General features: G+C 47.5%; 1 protein-coding gene across 1 annotated transcript in view; it reads left to right on the top strand.

Annotated features, from left to right (window-relative positions):
* The window catches only part of LOC121042473 (protein FAM169B-like), a 92,626-nt gene extending 74,206 nt beyond the window's left edge, over positions 1–18,420 (top strand). Inside the window, exons 6-9 of the mRNA XM_040493770.1 lie at positions 7,242–7,424; positions 11,454–11,585; positions 16,539–16,633; positions 17,945–18,420. Of these exons, the coding sequence (XP_040349704.1) occupies positions 7,242–7,424; positions 11,454–11,585; positions 16,539–16,633; positions 17,945–18,127 (593 nt within the window). The 3' untranslated portion in view covers positions 18,128–18,420. The remainder of the gene's footprint in view (positions 1–7,241; positions 7,425–11,453; positions 11,586–16,538; positions 16,634–17,944) is intronic.
* The last annotated feature ends 2,094 nt before the right edge of the window (positions 18,421–20,514 follow it).

The following is a 20,514-nucleotide window of genomic DNA, read 5'->3' as shown; positions in this document are numbered from 1 at the left end:
CAGACCGCGAGCAGAGGAGGGGAAGAGAGAGAGGGAGACAGAATCCGAAGCAGGCTCCAGGCTCTGAGCTGTCAGCACAGAGCCTGATGTGGGGCTCGAGCCTATGAACCGTGAGATCATGACCTGAGCTGAAGTCGGACGCTTAACCGACTGAACCACCCAGGTGCCCATCATTGTATCTTTTAAACATCAGTTTCATAGATGGATAATTTTACACCCTGTAAAATTCGCCGATGGTAAGTGATTTCTAAAAAATTTAGAGAGTTGTGTAACCATCACCACCATCCAGATTTTGGATATTTCCATTACCCCAGAAAGTAGCCTGTTTACTGTCAATCTGTGTTTCCATCCCAGCTCTAGGCAATCCCCTATCTGCTCTCCGTCTCCATCAATTTGTGTTTCCTGGACATTTCATCTAGATGGAATGATACAATATGTGGTCTTTTGTGTCTGGCTTCTTTTACTTAATGTTTTTGAGGTTCATCCAAATTGTAGCATGTATTAGGTTCCCAGGAATAGAATTGGTGGTTCATTTGATAAGCGTATGTTTAACTTTAAGAAACTGTCAAATTATTTGACCAAGTGGCCTTACCATTATACATTCCCATCCGCATTATGTGACAGTTTCAATTTCTCCACATCTTGTCACCACTTATTATTGCTTGTCTTTTTGATTATAGCCATTTTTATGGTAGGTCAAAAGTAGCATTTCATTGTGGTTTTCATTTTCATTTTCCTAATGGCTAATGATGTTGAGTATCTTTCCCCTGATTGTTAACCATTTGTCTTCTTTTGTCTATTCAGATCATCAGTCCGTTCTTATTTATTTATTTGTTTATTTATTTGCTCACTTACTTAACTTACAAGGCAAGTTCTGCTTTCAGACTTTCAAACATGTTAAGGTTAAACTTGCAACGGGTTTTTCCTGTCTACAGTGATCAGTTTTTAGTGTTGATGTACAAGACCTTAATGGTGGTTGATAAAAGAACTTAATGCACATTGAGAGAATGATAGCCAAGAAAGATAGCTGGGAACAGCAGACATTGTGTCTCACATGTTTCCAGAAAAAAAAAATGGGGGTGGGGGGAAAGCCACTGAGAGTCGTTATTCCATATGGCACTGAAACAAACATTCAACTCGGTTAGGTAAGAGTTACCTATCCCTGAACACAAAGGCATCCGATTCTAAGTAGCTTTAGGAATTCAATGTTTTCCTTGTACTCTTCCAGCAAATGGCCACCGATCTGAAGTCCTAAATCAAATGCAAGTGTTCTCAGCAAATAATTTCCTTGGTTGTCACTGATCAAGGCTACTCTGCATGTTCCGAGAGACTTAAATGATCCCTGAAACTGTAGTGTTTCATGTGTCCATTTTTAATTGGTTGTTTGCTTTCTTTTTGTTGAATTATAACTGTTCTTTATATAGTCTTTATATATGTTTTTTTTTTTTTATCAAAAAATGTGATTCGTAAACACTTCCCTACAGTTTCCTTTGAAGTACAAAAGTGAATTTCGATGAAGTCAGATTTGTCAATTGATTGTGCTTCTGGTATTGAATTTAAGAACTCTCTGACTCCCTCAGAACTCTGTGATGGTTTTCGTTTTTATTTTCTTCTGAAAGCTTTATAGTTTTTTTTTAAGTTTATTTATTTATTTTGAGAGAGAGAGAGAGAGAGAGAGAGAGAGAATGAGTGAGCAGGGGAGGGACAGAGAGACAGGGCGAAAATCCCAAGCAAGCTCCGCGCTGACATGGGGCTCGATCCCACAAAATGTGAGATCATGATCTGAGCTGAAACCAAGAGTTGGATGCTTAACCAACTGAGCCACGCAGGCACCCCTGAAAGCTGTATAGTTTTAACTTATATTTATGCCTAGATCCATCTTGAATTAATTTTTGTGATATGAGGTAAGCGTCCAACTTAATTTTTAAAAATACCTAGTACATTAAAAACATTAATAGGCTTTTTTAAAGAGCAGTTTTAGGTTTACAGGAAAATTGAGAAAGTACAGAGTTCTCTCATATCCCCCCACCCTCCTCCACACACACACACACACACACACACACACACCCTCTATTATTAACATATTGTGATGCATTGGTTACAATTCATAAACTAATGTTGGTGCACGTATTAGTTGGCTAGACTGCCATGACCAAATACCACAGACTGGGTGGCTTAAACAATAGAAAGTAATTTTCTCACAGTTCTTGAGGCTGGAAGTCCAAGATCAAGGTGTTGGCAGGTTTGGTTTCTTCTGAAGCCTCCCTCCTTAGCTTGTAGGTGGCCATTTCCTTGCTGTGTCCTCACACGGTCGTTCCTCTATGTGTGCATATCTCTCTGCGTGTCCAAATTTCCTCTTCTTATAAAGACGCCGGTCAAATTGGATGAGAGCTCACTCAAAAGACCTTGCTTTAACTTCATTACCTCTTTAAAAACATTTTTTTAATGTTTTTATTTGATTTTGAAGGAGAGAGAGACAGAGCATGAGTGGGGAAGAGCAGAGAGAGAGGGAGACACGGAATTCAAAGCAGGCTCCAGGCTCTGAGCTGTCAGCATAGAGCCCGATGCAGGGCTCGAACTCATGAACTGTGAGATCATGACCTGAGCCGAAGTTGGACGCTTAACTGACCGAGGCACCCAGGTGCCCCAACTTCATTGTCTCGTAAAGTGTGTGTCTCCAGATACAGTCACATTCTGAGGTACTCAGGGTTGGGCTTCAATATAAGAGACGCCGTTCAGCCCATAAGAATACATTATTATTAACTAAAGCCCATAGTTTACATTAGTGTTCATTACTTATGTTGTATATTCTATGGGTTTTGACAAATGCAGAAGGATGTTTCTCTATCCTTGTAGCGTCGTACAAGCGTCATTGCCCTGAAAACCCCCATGCTCCCTCTATTCATTGCTCCCTCCCCACAGCCTCTTAACAACCACTGATCTTTTTGCTGCCTTCATAGTGTTGCCTTTTCCAGAATGTCATATAACTGGTGTAATTGTACAGTATGTAGACTTTTTCAGATTGGGACTTTTCCTTAAGTAATATGCCTTAAGGTTTCCCCATGTTTTTTTTTTTTTTTTTTTTTTTTTTGCTTGATAGCTTATTTCTTTTCGGCATGGAATCATATTCCATTATCTGGATGTGCCATAGTTTATTTATCCATTCACATATTGAAGGATATCTTGGTTGCTTCCAGTTTTTGGCCATTATGAATATAGGTGCCGTGAACGTTCATGTGCAGGTTCTCAACTCCTTCAGATAAATATCAAGGGGCACAACTGAAGGATCATATGGAACAAGTTCTGTTTGCTTTTGTAAAACCACCAAACTCATCCAGGGTTGCTGTACCATTTTGCATTCTCACCAGCAATGAATGAGAGTTCCCGTTGCTCCACATCCTTAGCAGCATTTGGTGTTGACAGTGTTTTGGGCTTTGGCCATTCTGGTAGGTGTGCAGTGATATCTCGTTGTTTTAATTTGCATTTGCCTGATGACATATGATGTGGAGCATCTTTTGATATCCTTACCTGCCATATGTAATAGCTTTGTTGATGAGGTATCTATTAAGATTTTTGGCTCACTTTTAAATCACGTTGTTTGTTTTCTTATTGTTGAGTTTTAAAAGCTCTTCATATATTTTGGATAACAGTCCTTTATCAGACAAATGTGCCTTTTGCAAATATTTTTTCCCAGTTTGTGCCTTGTCTTTTCATTCTTTTGACATCGTCTTTCACATGTCAAAAATTTGGGCAGCAAATTTTAATTTTTTTTAAATAAGTGCACTATTTATTTTTGAGAGAGGGAGAGTGAGAGTGGGAGAGGGGCAGAGAGAGAGTGAGACAGAGGATCTGAAGCAGACTCAGCACTGACACTAGAGAGCCTGATGTGGGGCTCGAACTCACAAACCATGAGATCATGACCTGGGCTGAAATCCAGAGTCGGATGCTTAACCAACTGGGCCACCCCGGTGCCCCAGCAAATTTTAATTTTAATGAAATTCAGCTTGCCAATTTTTGCTCTCCTGGATCATGCCTTTCGTGTTGTATGTAAAAAATATGTTACAAAACCCAAGGTCATCTGGATATTCTCTTGTGTATTTTCTAGGAGGTTTGTAGTTTTGCATTTTATATTTATGCTGTGATTCATTTTAAGTTAAAAATTTTGAAGTATTTAAGGTGTGTGTCTAGATTGGTTTTTTTTTCCATGTGGATATCAAGTTGTCCGGTGTCACTTATTGAGACTGTCCTTTCTTCAGTGACTTCACTTTGCTCCTTTGTCAAAGATCAGTTGACTATATTTGTGTGGGTCTAATTCTGGACTGGCTGTTGTGTTCCAGCTTCTTCTTCCTGTTTTTTTTTTTTTTTGTTGTTGTTGTTGTTGTTCTTGGCTTATTGACATCCAGTCATACCACCACAATTTGTTGAAAAGACTGTCTTCTCATTGGAAAAGGGCAACATCGTTGAAATTAAAAGTATAAGAATTTATTTCTTGACTCATTTCTGTTCCATTGATACACATGCCTGTCCTTACACCTGTATCCCACTGACTTGATTGCCTTGATTTTATAAGAAACTTTGAAATTGGGTAGTGTAAAATCTCCAACTTTGCTCTTTTTCAAAACTGGGTTGCTTATTGTAGAGACTTTGCATTTCATGTCAGTTGTAGTATCAGCTTGCCAATGTCCACCAAAGTGCCTGCTGGGATTTTGATAGGACTGGTGTCGAACTTACAGATCAGTTTGGGAAGAACTGCCATCTTAACAGTATTGAGTCATCCAATCCATGAACATGGTATTTCCCCACTTATTACCTTTCTTTAATTTCCCTTAACCATGTTTTGTAGTTTTTCAGTATTCAAGGCATAATAAATATATCCCTAAATATTGACTCTTTTTTTTTTCAACGTTTATTTATTTTTGGGACAGAGAGAGACAGAGCATGAACGGGGGAGGGGCAGAGAGAGAGGGAGACACAGAATCGGAAACAGGCTCCAGGCTCTGAGCCATCAGCCCAGAGCCTGACGCGGGGCTCGAACTCACAGACTGCGAGATCGTGACCTGGCTGAAGTCGGACGCTTAACTGACTGCGCCACCCAGGTGCCTCAATGTTTTTATTTTTGAGACAGAGAGAGACAGAGCATGAGCAGGGGAGGGGAAGAGAGAGAGGGAGACACAGAATCCGAATCAGGCTCCAGGCCCTGAGCTGTCAGCACAGAGCCCGACGCGGGGCTCGAACTCACAGACCGTGAGATCGTGACCTGAGCCGAAGTCGGAGGCTCAACTGACTGAGCCACCCAGGCGCCCCAATATTGACTCTTTTTTTTTTAAAGGAATTGTATCTTATGTAATTTTAATGTTTCTCAGCTTTGGAAGACTACCATTTGGGGAATGTTGTTCTCCTCAATATAAAAGTTGGCAACCGCAGAATTCCAACCTAAGTTTGTACTGTCATTTCAGGAACATTGAGGGTGAAATTCAAATACTTTATACTTAACCATCTCAAGTGAGTTGGGTGGTGTTGATCACTGGCCTCAGATTACTTCTTCATTCATTTTTGGCACAAAATCAACTGTTCAGCTCACCATTCTTTTGGATGACAGTTTTGCTGAGGCTCAGCTGGGTGGGATGGGTAGTAGGTGGTTCTGCTCCATGGGACTGGCTAGATGTTTGCTGGGACCACAAGGGTGCCCAGGCCATGTTTCTGTTATGGTGGCAGGCTAATCCAGTTGTGTTCTTAGAGTGAGTAGCAGGGATCTGAGAAAGAATAGTAGAGGGGCACTGGACCCCATGAAGCCAGGCCCCATTTTTGATGGGAGGTGCTTCGGAATCACATGTAATGTGATGTGGATATAGGAAGGGGAATAATTGTGCTCATTTTTTGCAAGCAGTTCACTACAGTAGCATGTATCCCTGCAACTCAGTCTGGCTGATCAGAATCGGAGTCAGTTTTTTCGCTTGGGAAATTACCCGCCATCTGATTCTCGACAGGGACAAAAACTTCTTCCAATAGGAGCTGAATCTGAATATGCTCCATACTTCTTTTCCTGGGTTTTCGTGCATCTAGGGTGCAGGCATCTGTACGTTTGGAAGACAGGTGATGTAGTAGGCTCTGTGTAGCATTGATTTTCTGGTTAGGGTGACAACGCAGGTGAACTTGCAAGGCCAAGGCCAAGGCCAAATTCCTTTTGCAGAAACAGCAACTGTGCTGGTATTGGTGCTGGTTGCAGTGAAGTTCAGTTCAGGGTGGAAAGGTGGGAAGGGTGCCAACTGTGGCCCCTCTTGCTCTGCTATAGCAAGGTCACTGATGTTGTAGGGGAGGCAGGACTTAGTCTGCTTGGGGTAAATGCACATTGTCCTTTTTTTTTTTTTATCTTTATTTTATTTTTTTTCAACGTTTTTTATTTATTTTTGGGACAGAGAGAGACAGAGCATGAACGGGGGAGGGGCAGAGAGAGCGGGAGACACAGAATCGGAAACAGGCTCCAGGCTCTGAGCTATCAGCCCAGAGCCCGACGCGGGGCTTGAACTCACGGACCGCGAGATCGTGACCTGGCTGAAGTCGGACGCTTAACCAACTGCGCCACCCAGGCGCCCCTTATCTTTATTTTTAAGAGAGAGAGCAAGCAGGGGAGGAATAGAGAGAGAGGGAGACACAGAATCCGAAGCAGGCTCCAGGCTCTGAGCTGTCAGCACAGAGCCTGACGCGGGGCTCGAACTCACAGACCGTGAGATCATGACCTGAGCCGAAGTCAGATGCTTAACCGCCTGAGCCACCCAGGTGCCCCTAAATGCACTCTGTCTTAATTGGAGACGATGACTGCTTGTTAGAGTTACTGAAACAAGTCCATGCCCTAGAGATGTGTTGGGTGGGTCTCCCAGCCCATATCCCTCGGGTTCACGGCAAACCTTGATGTCCAGATGCCCCTCATTGGCTTCCAGTGTCTCTGTAAACTCTGCACAGCGCGGGCGGCATCTGAGGCTCTTGGGTGCGTGAATGGCACATGCACCTGCGTTTGCTTTTCATTTCGGTACAACAGTCTGGGGGCTGCACTCCTCGTGATCAATAACATGTGGGCTGGTCAGTCGGCTGGAGAACTGGTGGTTTGGGATGATCTGCTCTTTTGTCTTAGTGATGTGAGCCCTTCTAGGTGGTACCAGTGACCCGGCTGTGTGGGAGTCCCGCAGGGCCCTGGCAGCTTGGTGCAAGCCTGGGACGGCGCCCGTCTCTTCCTTTCCCTGCAGGCAGCCTGTGTGGTGATGGCCCGGGTGCATGCTACCTGCTCCCCGTCTTCGACACCGTGTTTGTCAGGAGGACTTACCGCCGCCAGGGCCTGGGCACGGCCATGCTGCAGGACTTCTGTGAGACGTTCTGTGAGGACGAGGCTCTGGGCGTCAGTTGGCCGATTTCTCCCGCCATGTTCAAAGGTAAACCCGCTTTGTGTCAGGCGGAAACGTATGGGCAACGGTGATGGATAACACGTGTGTTCTAGGTGGTTCCGGGGAGGCAGGTTCCTTGACACTCTCTGCGTTTGGGTTTTCTCTTCCTCCTGAGAAATCTCCCGTTGCTTCAGCACAGATGAGACTTTATGCTGTGGCACCGAGGGGGGGGGGGGAGACTTTCCCAGCCGTAGAAATAACTGGATTTAGAAATAATAAAAAACATGGCGTCAGAGAGAAGCAGAATCCAGAGAAGTGCACCTGCTGGGCGCTCAGAGGGCCTTTGCGGTTTCACCTGATACTTAGAGCCCATGACTTAGTCCTTTCAGCTAGACGCTGAAAGGGAGCCCAGGAGCTTTGTCTGGGAGGGCAGCTGGAGTGCAAAGGCAAGCTCTGACCGCACTGAGCCCCCAAGTACCTCATAGCTCTTGCTGCAGAAGACAGTCCCCTTCTTCCATTCTTACCCTACTGAGTCCCCGTACTGGTCAAGGTTCTCCAGAGAAACAGAACCAATAGGGTATACACACACACACACACACACACACACACACACACACACACACGAGAGATTTATTATAAGGAATTGGCTCACATGGTGTGGAGACTGAGACTCCCAAGATCTGCAGTTAGCAAGCTGGAGACTCAGGAGAGCCGATGGTGTCATAACGGTGCAAATTCTGCCAGGCTCCAGACCCAAGAAAAGCCAACAAAAAGTTTTTGGGTCAAATCCAAAGGCATCAAAAGACCCATGTCCCAGCTCACCAGACAGGCAGGAGTTCCCTCTTACTTGTGGGAGGGTCAGCCTTTTCCCTGTATATTCAGGCCTTCAACTGATTGGATGAGGCCCACCCACATGAGGGAAGGCAATCTGCTTTACTCAGTCTGTTGATTCAAATGTTCATCTCATCCCAAACGCCTTCACGGACACACCCCGAATAATGTCTGACCAAATATCTGGGCACCCCCTGGCTCAGTCAAGTTGACACTTAAAATGAGCTATCACAATCCCTTTTCATGTTCTGGAAGACAAATCCTTATATGTATATTTTTTTCAGAGGAAATGAAACAAGCCCTGGTGTTAAACATTACATTCCAAGTCAGTAAGGGGGGCAGATTCTGGTGAGCATCTCTCTAGGTTCCCCACACCCCTGCTGTGAAGTACACCCCTTCCACCTTGGGTACTGTTTCACTTCTTGTCATACAGATGTTTTGGGGCCCTTAGTACTGAGTTTCCAGTACCATTATGGTATGGGGAGATCAAGAGATAAGAGAGAAAACGTAGGGAAGGTAAGGAAACTTCTGTTGCTCTAAAGTCCTAAGAAAAGCAGGTGAAAACATATTTTCAAGTAGGTTTAGTCATTTCTTTATATTTCCAAACTCATGGTCTATAATTAAACTCTGAAGAGCCTTGAATTTCTGCAAAGAGCATTCCAGGATTCCTGTACTGTGTTGCTCACTTTGAGGTGTTGCAAAGTTCCAGAACCACATGCCTGTCCTCTCTCTCTCCTAATTTTTGCATCAGCTCCGAGACCTTTGTTTGAGTGCATTGGCCTCTCAGTGTGGCCACCTCAGGTTTCCCTAGGGAAGTATCAGTCTTCACGGAGGGGGGAGGGCACCCCAGAACCAGCACTGCAGGTACCCTTGCGGGGTCTTGTGGATCGCTGCTCGCCTTTTTCTTTCTTTCTTTTTTTTAATGTTTATTTTTGAGAGATGCAGAATGCGAGTGGGGGAGGGGCAGAGAGAGAGAAGGAGACACAGAGTCCGAAGCAGGCTCCAGGCTGAGCTGTCAGCATGGATCCTGACGCGGGGCTCGAGCCCACAAACTCTGAGATCATGACCGGAGCTGAAGTTGGATGCCTAACTGAGTCACCCAGGCACCCCCCTGCTTTTCCCTTTTCTATCTCTGCCCCATAGAGAAAGAAAATAAGAAGGTGCTGATCTGAAGCACGCGTCGTGTCTTGGGGGTTTGAGCTGCCCAGCTGAGGATGTTGGGGCCTCAGGCTTTTACGTCACCCCTGACTGTACCTGGGCATGTATGTGAACAGGTAGAACATGGAGAAAGAAGCAGCTGGAGGTTCAGGACTGGGTTCAGGTGTGTGCCACCTGCACACTTTACTGACTGGCTTTTTTTTTTTTTTTTAATGTTTTTATTTTTGGGAGACAGAGAGACAGTGAATGAGTGGGGGAGGGGCAGAGAGAGACAGAGACACAGAATCCGAAGCAGGCTCCAGGCTCCGAGCTGTCAGCACAGAGCCCGACGTGGGGCTCAAACTCACGAACCGTGAGATCATGACCTGAGCTGAAGTCAGACACTTAATCGACTGAGCCACCCAGGCGCCCCATGACCGGTAGGATTCCTTCTTGCATTCAAAGGGCAGGCCAGAGCCCTACGCTTTAAAGCTCTCTTGCAGCTGCGTTTCTCTCCGTGGTGTGAGGAGTCTGTGGGCCCAAGAGTATCGTCCTTCCTGGGTCCAGACCACTCCTTCTAAGCTGACTCAGGGTACCAGGACCCCTGGGTTCCTGCCAGTGGCGTGAGGGCCCGAGTGGACCCCATCCTTGGGTCTGCACATAAGGGTGGACCATGCCACCAGTTTGCATATCTTTAGACCCTAGGGACAGGCGTTGGTGGGATGTGGGTGGAGTGTGGGCGTGGTGTTCACATTTGCATTCACAGGCCCCTTGCTGTGTACGTGTGTGGGGCTGGGGTAGAAGGAGAAGCGGGTGGGCCGGCTGTCCGGGGGGGGGCCCCCCCAGCTCCCTCAGTATTGCCACATTCTGGTGCAAAACTCCAAGGAGTCCAAGAATTCTAAATTTGAAACTGGCTTTCCCTGTTGTTATGAAGTTATATTTGTCAAGATAGGAGAGCAGAACATTCTATCTAGCACTCTGCTAGTTTGGCTTACACTTTCCGAATACTTAGTTTCACCCTCTGGAGGTTTCCATCTGTGCTGTTGCCCCCGGCTGGGACGTATGAGGGGAGGGCCTGACGGGGTCCCCATGGGCACCTGCGGGACCAGGAGCAGCTGCCCATTTGGCTGAGCTTGGGGCACTGCCAGGAGAAAACTCTCACCCTGTGAATGCGGACATAAAAGTCTTTAAGCCTTGAGGTGACTGGAATCAAGGCATCTGCAGAGGATGAGCTGGAAGTTCTGTGGGAGAGGAGGGCTGGGGAGGCTCAGGATAAGGAGGGACAGTGCCCGAGGAGAGGACAGTGTTGGGGGGATGTTAAGGGCTGATTGGGTCCCCCGAAGCCTTATGTTGAAAGCTTACCCTCCATGTGACTATACGTGGAGGTGGAGCCTTTAAAGAGGCAATTAGAATTTAATGAGGTCATAGGAGTGGGGCCCTGATCCAATAGATTCTTAAGAAGTGGTTCTTATTTATTTATTTATTTATTTATTTATTTATTTATTTTTCAACGTTTATTTATTTTTGGGACAGAGAGAGACAGAGCATGAACGGGGGAGGGGCAGAGAGAGAGAGGGAGACACAGAATCGGAAGCCAGCTCCAGGCTCTGAGCCATCAGCCCAGAGTCCGACGCGGGGCTCGAACTCACGGACCGCGAGATCGTGACCTGGCTGAAGTCGGACACTTAACCGACTGCGCCACCCAGGCGCCCCATAAAGAAGTGGTTCTTATTTATAAAAGAGGAGCCTGGGACACGGATGGGTGCAGAGGGAAGGTCATGCGACGCCACTGTGGGAAGGCAGCCATCTGCAAGCCTCTGCCCATGCCTGGCCGTGGGACTTCCTGCCCCCACCACGTGAGACAGTGGAAGTCTGTTGTTGGAGCCCCCCAACGTGTGGTGCTTTGTTATGGTGGCCCCAGCTAAGATGGGTTGGGTGAAAGCGGGAGCATGAGGGGTGACAGCTGAGGAGGCCAAACACTGGTGCCCCTGCAGCAGAAACAGAGCAGAGCCAGGGTGGGGCGGGGCCTTGGCTGGAACCGGAAGTACACGCCCCTGAGACGCAGAGGGGGCGGGCCTTCCTGGCTCACTCTTGCACATCCATCCTCAGTGTGCAGGAAGTTCCTGTTGGCCCATCCGGAGGAGCGGGGTCGCCTTTGGGAGGTGGAACCCCCAGGAGCCTGGGGCCAGCGAGGCAGCATCTGGCTGAAGATTCAACTGCAACAGTCAAGACTTCCAGACCGTGAGTCACAGCGAATAAAGTGCCCTTTGAAGCACAGGTTAATGCATACGGATGGAGTCAGGCCCGGGCAGGTGTTATGTTTATTGTTGCAAGAACAGAGGAGGGAGTGAGACCAGGGTGGTGCCTTCTTGTTTATTTCTTTTTTAAAATGTTTATTTATTTTGAGAGAGAGAGAGAGGGAGGGAGAGAATCCCAAGCAGGCTGTGCACTATCAGCTCAGAGCCCAGTGTGGGACTTGATCTCACAAATGGTGGGATCAGGACCTGAGCTGATACCGAGTCAGACGCTCAACCGACTGAGCCACCCAGGCGCCTCCGGGGTCGTGGCTTCTTGTCCTTGGTCTACCTTCCTTTCCCGAAAGAGCCACATCTTCTGGACTTTGATGAAGATCTCCCCCAATCTAACTAAATCAGAAGCTCCCTGGGACAGAGTGGCTCCCTGTTTATAACTCGAAGGGATCACAGAAACCCAGAAGAGGTCTAATGTGTGCACCTGGTTAAAAATTGGAAGGCCACACAAGGGTTTACCTTGAAGAGCAAGGCTTCCATGCACCCCCTCCTTCCCTTGGGGGAGATGGCAGGCATACGTAAGTGGTAGCATTGCAGAGACAGCGTTCTGCAAATGAGTACTTTGTCCCCGCCCTTTTTATTGGCAGCATAGTAAGCTGCTGTATGGAGGTGTTTATTTGGGCAGTCCCTGTTATCGACAGGCATTGTCTTAAGTTTGAGGTTGTTATAGCACCACGGTGTGTTTGCCGGCAGGGTTTTGATGGAGGGTGTTTTCAAGCAATGAGAACGGGCAGAGGGTCCCAAGGGGAGATGGGGTGGGAAGACCAGATTCACTTGTGTCTGGTTCCCCAAGTTGCTTTTTGACAGTGTGCCTTCCTCCTCTCCCACGTCGGGGATGGATTGCACTCCCCCCGGGATGGATTGCACATTGCTGTTGGTTCTCAGCTCAGTGCTCAGGGAGAGGGCCTTGGAGGGCAGGGTTGAATCCCGGCAAACCCTTTCAGGCTGCAGGTGCTGTGTGTGGGTGGGAGGCTCAGGAGGGTCTAACAGTTTTAAGTTTCACCCGCCAAAGTGAAAGCACTGGCTTTCCTTCCCCGCCTCCGGGGAAGAAAGCTCCTGTCAACATCAAATGCCATTTCCCAGGCTGTAGGTAGCTCATTAGGCCTCGGTGGGCTTTCCACGTGGGTAACTGATTTACGTTAGGTCGTGACAGGGAAGAGCGTCTTGGAGTTTATTGATGATAACAATGATAGGTTTTGCTTTTATGGTGCCTTTCAGCTAGAAGGCTTAATGGATCTCTGCAGATATTAATGGGGTGACCAGGCACCTGGGAAGCAGGCCATGGTAGGGCTGTGACTGTGATCCTAATGAGGCGGTTAAGTGACTTGCCCTGTGGCACCCACAGTTAGAAATGAAAGGGGAGCTTGCCCGGATCCCCATGCACTAAGCTGACCAGCTGTGTGGGTTTATCAAGAAACGTCACAAATGAGCCTGCAGCTCCCACCTGGACTTGGCCTTTGTGTCTTGGATGTTGCAGCTCCTTGGCTGGGAATGAAGGGGAAAAAAAAAGTGTTGCATATCAGAATGTGGAAATAATGTGGAAATTGCACAGGCTGGAGGGGGGTAAGCAGTGGGAGAACGTGTTCGCATAATTGGGGAGACTGCTTCCCTCGGAGGAGAATGCCGCTGGGGTTATTTCAAGAGCTGAGAGTTGGTGTGGTCTGGTCACAGGAAACTGAGCTGCAAGTCAGATGCCAGACCTGTCACTTTAACTCACTGTGAGATTTGCCAACTCTCTCTTTAAAACAGCAAATGAAGGAACTTGCACGGGGAATGTTCCAGAAGCATGCTTGGAGTCCTTTGAAGGAAGAAGGGTCATCGTTATGATCAGGATATAATTAGATAATTAAAACTATATAATTAAAAAAATGCTAAATTATGATCTTTTCACTCCCTGTATAAATCATGGCTAGTTCTCGGTTTCACCCACAACTTCTGTGTCCCCCCAGGGCCAGCAGTCAGGATTTTAATTCAGTCAGGAAGGTTTTCAGCCAGCCAGCTTCATCTTGTAACAATTTTGTCAGCATTGACATTTCAGGTTTTTTCCAGGTTGGTGAGTGGGGGGCTGCAAATGCAATCACAGATTAGCCCAGATGCTCTGCATTTTCTCAGTTTACAGTCTGTCTGCCTTCATGGAAATCTGTGTTAGCCTGTTAGGTTTTCCCACAGGTCACCCCACAGTGCAGGTTCTGGAATCTTCTTTTGCCTGGAAATGTCACACAGCCATTTAATTTAATTTTAGTTTTTAACCAGCCCGTTATTCTTAGAGTTGCTTTCTTGAATTGTTCTGCTTTTCAAGTTCTATCTTTTGTTTCTTTATTTCTGGCTGTGATTTTGGAGGGCTCCTACAGTTTCATGTGCTGTAGCGGTAGAACTGTAAGCAAGAAGCCCGGGGGAGCCAATTGTTTTTTACATTCTAAGTAAGGCATGGACGTTTTACAATGTTCCAAAGGGAAATTAACTTGTGCTCCTTTCCAGGGTTTCAAAATCTATTTTTTGAAGCAGCGTCATTTATGGACGAGGTCTTTTAAAGTTTGCACGATCTTGCCTGTTGATAACATCTGTGGCTTATAATGGCCCTGAAAATATTTACAGCGTTTTCAGAACTTTTGAGAGAAGGAGTTTGTGGGAATTTTTTTTTTCCTTCCTACACTCAGTTACATATGAAGCCTTTGAAACTTGACCAATAGGATCATAATTCTGTCTGGTGTGACTTCTCAGTTAGCTTGCACATGCCTTAAGTTTCTTTACTGGAGGAGATGAAATTGAATCCTCCAGCAGTTGAGTGTTCTTTTACAAAAATGTGGCTGGAGGCAGGAAATAATTGCACACAGCTTTAAAAATCATTGTTTTCATTGTTTAGGTTATAGTGTTGCTTTCTTCCCAGGTGAGTTTTTAATAGATTCAATTGTTATCCACAGGGAAAAGAATTTTATTCACATTTAATTTTTTAAGTTTTTTATGTTTTTATTTTATTTTATTTTTGCGAAAGTGTGAATGGGGGAGGGGCAGAGAGAGAGGGAGACACAGAATCCGAAGCAGGCTCCAGGCTCTGAGCTGTCGGCACAGAGCCCGACACGGGGCTCGAACTCACGGACTGTGAGATCATGACCTGAGCTGAAGTCAGATGCTCAACGGATTGAGCCGCTACATTTAATTTTTAAAGCTATGGTGTATGTATATAAAAAGATGTGAATGAATTCTGAGCTGGGGCCGGGGGCGGGGCGGGCAGGGTCTTTTTTCTAAAAATTTGATGCTTGCAGCTCGGAGCTTGTCTCAGTTTTTTTTGGTGAGTTGGACATGACATAGTGTGGTAGTTACAGCAATTTGGCGGCGTGAGCTCTGGTGGGAAGTGCATAGCAGTACCATCATCCTGGATGGGTTTTTCCTAATGCTGCTCTTTGAAAGGTTGTGTGGCTCCCTCTAGCGGCCATTGTCACCTACTGCGTCCCATATGGGAGTAACTCCTGGATGGTAACTTACTGTGACCTACCTGTGTGGTTGCTTCTCGGATTCTTATCCTCGTGCTTCCAAATTAGAGCATTCATTTTTTTTTTAACATTTATTTATTTTTGAGACAGCGAGAGACGGAGCATGAATGGAGAGGGTCAGAGAGAGGGAGACACAGAATCTGAAACAGGCTCCAGGCTCTGAGCGCTCAGCACAGAGCCCGACGCGGGGCTCGAACTCACGGACCTCGAGATCATGACCCAAGCTGAAGCTGGCCACCCAGGCGCCCCTAGAGCATTCATTTTTAAAAATTATTGAACTGTTATTGGTTAGGAATAAAATACAAGTAAACATTTGATAGTTACCAAGCACACTTTAGTCTGTAACGCATAAAAAGATAGTTTCACACATCAGGAAGTGTAGAATATACTGAATTGTCTGCTTCATTCTCTGATTTATTCATTCATGCATTCTCATTCATTCATTCACTCATTCATTCATTCAGAGATTAATGGAGGATCTCCCAGTGCCAGGCCACTGGTTGAGGTGATAAGGATATAGTAGTGAATAAGGCTGAGTCTCTGAACTCATTTATGAGCTTACTTTTGCAAAGAGAAGTACATGAGGAATCATTACTGCATTATATAGAAACTCCCAAGGGAGCCCTGAAGTACTCTGGTGTTTTTCACTGCTTAGGATTCAATTTTGCCAAACCAAAGTTGGCTAATTTATAAAGTCTGTAAATAAACTTTAAAATTTACCTGTATAGGTAACGTTTCAATAATGTTATTTTTATTTGAAAAAATGTGTTTCGTTTGCATTTTTAGCTCAACTGGAAAACTTTTCTTCCTAAAGCATCTGAGTGCCCCTCCCCTCCCCCCCCATCACATACCTGTACGTATGGATTTTGGGATGTAGGAAGTACACAGTGGGACAGCAAAGTTATCCTTTCCAAGTTCGGTCTGATTTGGAAAGGGGGAGGAGGGCTGAATTAACAAGGGTGATTATGGGTTCTCTTGTGAGTAACAATTCCAGCGAGCAAAGAGAAGGGCCTAGGAATAGCTCTGCAAGGCTCACTCCGTTTAATGTCCAGATAATTGGAAGAAAAGAATTCCAGCTCAGAAATGCTTGAGTAGTGCCTACGGCTCTACTCCCAATCTCTGATCTTGGAAGCTAAGCAGGGAAGGGCCTGCTTAGTACCTGGATGGGAGACACGCTTGAGTAGAACCATTGCTTCATGTCTCCCCAAACCTGGCAAGTTTCCCTTTTCTCCAGAAGGCACTGTAGCAGGTGTCACAGTGAAGGTCATGAGGATAGAATTGGGTCGTGGTGATCGGTACTTTTGGAAGGGTCCCTGCTGTACTGTTAATCTTTTGATTGCTCCCTCGGGGCCACCTCCATTTGCTTATGCTACTCTCTTGCTTGGGGAGGGCAGCACACCCAGGAAATTCCCAGGAGGATGTGAGCAGTTGTGGGCAGACTTCTCCAGATGATGGACCCAGGATGTCTGGTCGTGAAGGAGGCAAGAAGGTACGGTGGTGAATGTGTCATTCTGGGAATGTGTCTTGTTTTCTTAGCAATCACGTTGTGCTTGTTTAGTGAAGCTCTGAACCCACGAGGCCTCTCCCTCACCACCTTGGCTGTGGGCTTCTCCACGGCAGCGGGCTGTTGATTCACACTCGGAGTCTCTGTGCTGCGGCGTGAGGCGAGGCCTTCGTAATTAGACTCTTCACGGTCCTCTTCTCTGAGCTGCACAAGCTCTAACGAAGCCAGAACTAAGCAGAGAACACGTGGCAATCAGCGTCACCCTGCTCTCTGAAGGAAGTATTGGAAAATCTGAATTTCACATTCTGCCATGGACCAGTGTCTTTCAAGCGGAGCAAATGTGCGGACAAATTTCTTTCTTTCCTCCTCCACGCCTCTAAGCCCAGATGCTGCAAAATGGAATATGGCATTAGGTCATTGTGGAGCCCAGAGTGATGAGAGAGAATAGACCCACCGACAAGGATGGCTGCTAAGTATTTCTTATTGGTCCACCTTAGTGGTCTGCTTTGAAGTGATGTGATTCCATGAGGCATCTTCCCGAAGCCAAGACAGACATTGGCCGGTATAAGATAGTTCTGATAACGCCCCTTCTCGGCCACAGAAGGGTGTTTGCTCTTGAATTCCTGAAGAATTATTAATGATTTTAAGCTCCCAAACTTAACAGTTGCAACTTGTGGGCAGTACTGCTTATTTTGGAAAGTAGATGATACGGGGATAGAAGACGTGACACCAAAGGCATGATCTATCCCAGTAAGTGCTGGATTGTTTTAGAAAAGCGGGCGGAGGAGGGGGCTTTCATTTTCTTTGGTTTGCAATGGAAAATTTGGCTCACTGACGATTCTACCAGGCCACCGAACTGACAGTATTGTGCTTTGCCTCTTTGCGGATCCCTGACTTTGCATTTAAACCTCGAAGGCCTTTGGAGGAAGCAGGAGGTGTTCAGTGTGACGTCCCGCCCGTGGGCAGGCATCTTGGGAGGTCCACGTGCTCAAGCATAAGGGTGCCACCTTTTAAAGTAGTGCTTCTCGCTTTGCCCTTTCTCAGATCTCCATGGGCTGGGCTCTTCAGTTCCCTTCAGGAAGTATGTTCCCATCAGTAAATACGTGTCCAGAGCATCTTAAGAACAAAATCCAGTGTCCCTGTGGCTGGCTGGGGTGTTGGAACCCGGCTCAGCCGTTCTGAATCTGAGCACGCAGTGAGTGCAGGGGCCCGGCCAGGACACTGCGGGCTTGTTCCAGCCAGCATTGGAGAGCTTTGTTGATTTTTTTCTTTTTTTTTTTTTTTTTCCTGATTCAGGAGAGGACCAGCGGAGAGCGGGAACAGACCAAGAGTGATGAAGACTGCGGAGTGGGAGAAGAAGCAGGGCGGCTTGGGCGAGCCTGGGGGGCCGAGCCGGCCAGGAAGGAAGCCAAGAGGACCGTGCCGGATGCAGGACTGGCCTGGGAGTCCCACAAGAAGCACGTGCGGCCCAGCTCCTAACTCCCAGACGCCATCCTGACTCTTGTTGAGGGGCCTGTCTGGGCCCCAGGGGCCACGGGTGTGAGAGCTGCCCCTGTCACTCCATGCTCCTGTGGCCGGGAGCTGGCTTCTGTCCCTGCTGTGTTCCCCTTCGAGGAGAGGGCGACCGCACAGACCTTGACTACCTCAGGCTTGTTTTGTGGGCCCAGGTGATAGAAAGCCTGAGAAAGTGCCGCGTTCCTCAAGCACAAAGATCTAAAGAGGTGCAGGTAGTTATTTTCCCAAGCTCGAATTTCAGAAGCTTATTTGTTTAACCTAGTGTAGTTTCTGTTACTCGGGGGGCGGTTTGTAAAGATCTCACTGGAACCACACACATGTGCCTCTTTCTTGAAGCTCGGAGAAGGGCCATGCCCGTTCCAGCCTGCACTGCAGAGATCTGTTTCAGGTTTGCCCATGCCAGCCCAGATGTCACCGTGAGACCACAGACACCAGAAGGGTTTCTGGGGAGGCACATTTCTTTTCCAGAGAAACTTCAGCCACATCAGAAGCTCCCCGAGGGCAGTGGCCGGGATTGGCTGGTGCAAACCATCCATGGGTCCCTCGCTCACATCTGGCCTCGCATACAGGAGGCACTTAGAGCAGGCTCCAGGCGGGTCTCAGGATCTCAGACATGGCCTGATTCAGAGGGGAAGCCACTGGAGGGGGCTCTGGGCTGATGGCTTTTCCAGTGTATTGGTGCCTGGAGGGAAAAGGCCCACACTGGTAAAGGTGAGTCTAAAGGTACCAGCCAACCCCCAGTGTGACAGTGGCCTCCTCGGCTACCTACAGGGCCCTGCTTGGGGCATGTGCTCGGGCGCTGTTAGGGCTTCTGAGCTGAATCAAGGGACCCCCTGCCCATAAGAGCCCAGTGAGGACAGGAGAAGCAGGCCTTCCACGGGGTAAGGCGTGGTCCAGGCTGCCTCATGAGGCCCCAGAGCCTGCTCCCTGAAAGCTGTGGCGGGGGTTTCTCTGCAGCTGGCGTAGCCTCACTGATGTTCAGTAGGATTCTAACCAGAGGAAGCTGGCTGAGTCGTTTTTGGGGCAGGCAATGCGGTCCTGGCTCCTGCTTCCGTGTGAATGCAGACCTGATCTTATCCCTGGGGACACCCCTCTGGGGCTCTGTCACTATCTTTGGAGCATCCAGGCCTGTCACAGAGGGTCCTGATGACTCTGCTCCCATCTCTGGGCACGCCTACCTTGCGTTCTATATCCCAGCTGCCTGGGCTTTCCCATCAGATGCACCTGTGCCCTTGCTTCAGGGTCAGCGCTCATGCACTTGTTCTGCCATGGGCATGTGCCTTTTCCTCCCTCCCTCTGTCCTTCTGTCTTTCTCTCTGTCCTCCATTTTCTCTTTCACTCTCCCTCCTCCCCTCCTCCCTCTCTGTCACTCTCCCTTCCCTACCCCTCTTATGCGCGTGTACATACACACACACACACACACACACACACACAGCTTGTCAATCAGTCTGATTCCTACTCCTACATCTAGTCTCAGATGTCCCTTCCTGACCACCTCCTTCTTCCCTTCCTATATGTTCTCAAAACACCGGGCACTCAGCTGTGAGCCCCATGAGTCACCACCAGGGTCAGCCCTGGGTCTGCTCAGTTGCTTGTGTCCCCAGCACCAGTGTAGAGGCAGTCCTCAACTGCATGGGGAATGAACGGTAATAGATCACCTCAAGGGTGAGGGGTGACAGCTTCCTTCTGTTCATCTGTTGCTAGACTCTGGAGATGGATGGAAGAACAGGTTTAGCTTTTTAGGGGTGTAGTAAATTCCTATCCTGGAGCCTGGGTTTAGGCAGGAGACCACCAGCACCAGATACTCACTGCTGTTTCCGTAAGTGGACAGAGGGCACATGTGATGGGACCTCTGTTAATTATTTATTCGTCCATCTGTGTGTTCGTCCACCCATCTGTCCGTCTTTTCCTCTACCTGTTGGTCCATCTGTCTATTTACCTACCCACTTGTCTCCATTAGTCCACATTTGTCCATCCATCTGTCCATCCACTCAGCTGTCCATCTGTCCACATTTGTCCACCCACTCGTCTGACCATGTTTGTCCTTCCATTCATTTATCCATCCACCCACCTGTCTGTTCATCTGTCCTGATACCCATCCATCCATCTGTCCATCCTGTTTGTCCGTCCATCCAACTGTCTATCCACGCACCTGTCTGCCCACATCTGTCCATTTGTGTATCCCTCTACTCATCCATCCATCCTGTTGTACAACCGATATCCAGGGGGTATGTGTGTAGTTGAGTCAGTTAAGTGTTCAACTCTTGATTTCAGCTCAGGTCAAGAACTTTCCATTTGTGAGACTGGGCCCCGCATCAGGCTGTGTTGCTGACAGTGCAGAGCCTGCTTGG

This window comes from Herpailurus yagouaroundi, unplaced genomic scaffold, assembly GCF_014898765.1.
Source record: "Herpailurus yagouaroundi ecotype Mexico unplaced genomic scaffold, PumYag 185, whole genome shotgun sequence".
NCBI lineage: Eukaryota > Metazoa > Chordata > Mammalia > Carnivora > Felidae > Herpailurus > Herpailurus yagouaroundi.
The sequence above is the reverse complement of the archived record's forward strand: the minus strand, read 5'-3'. Positions and strand labels throughout refer to the sequence as shown.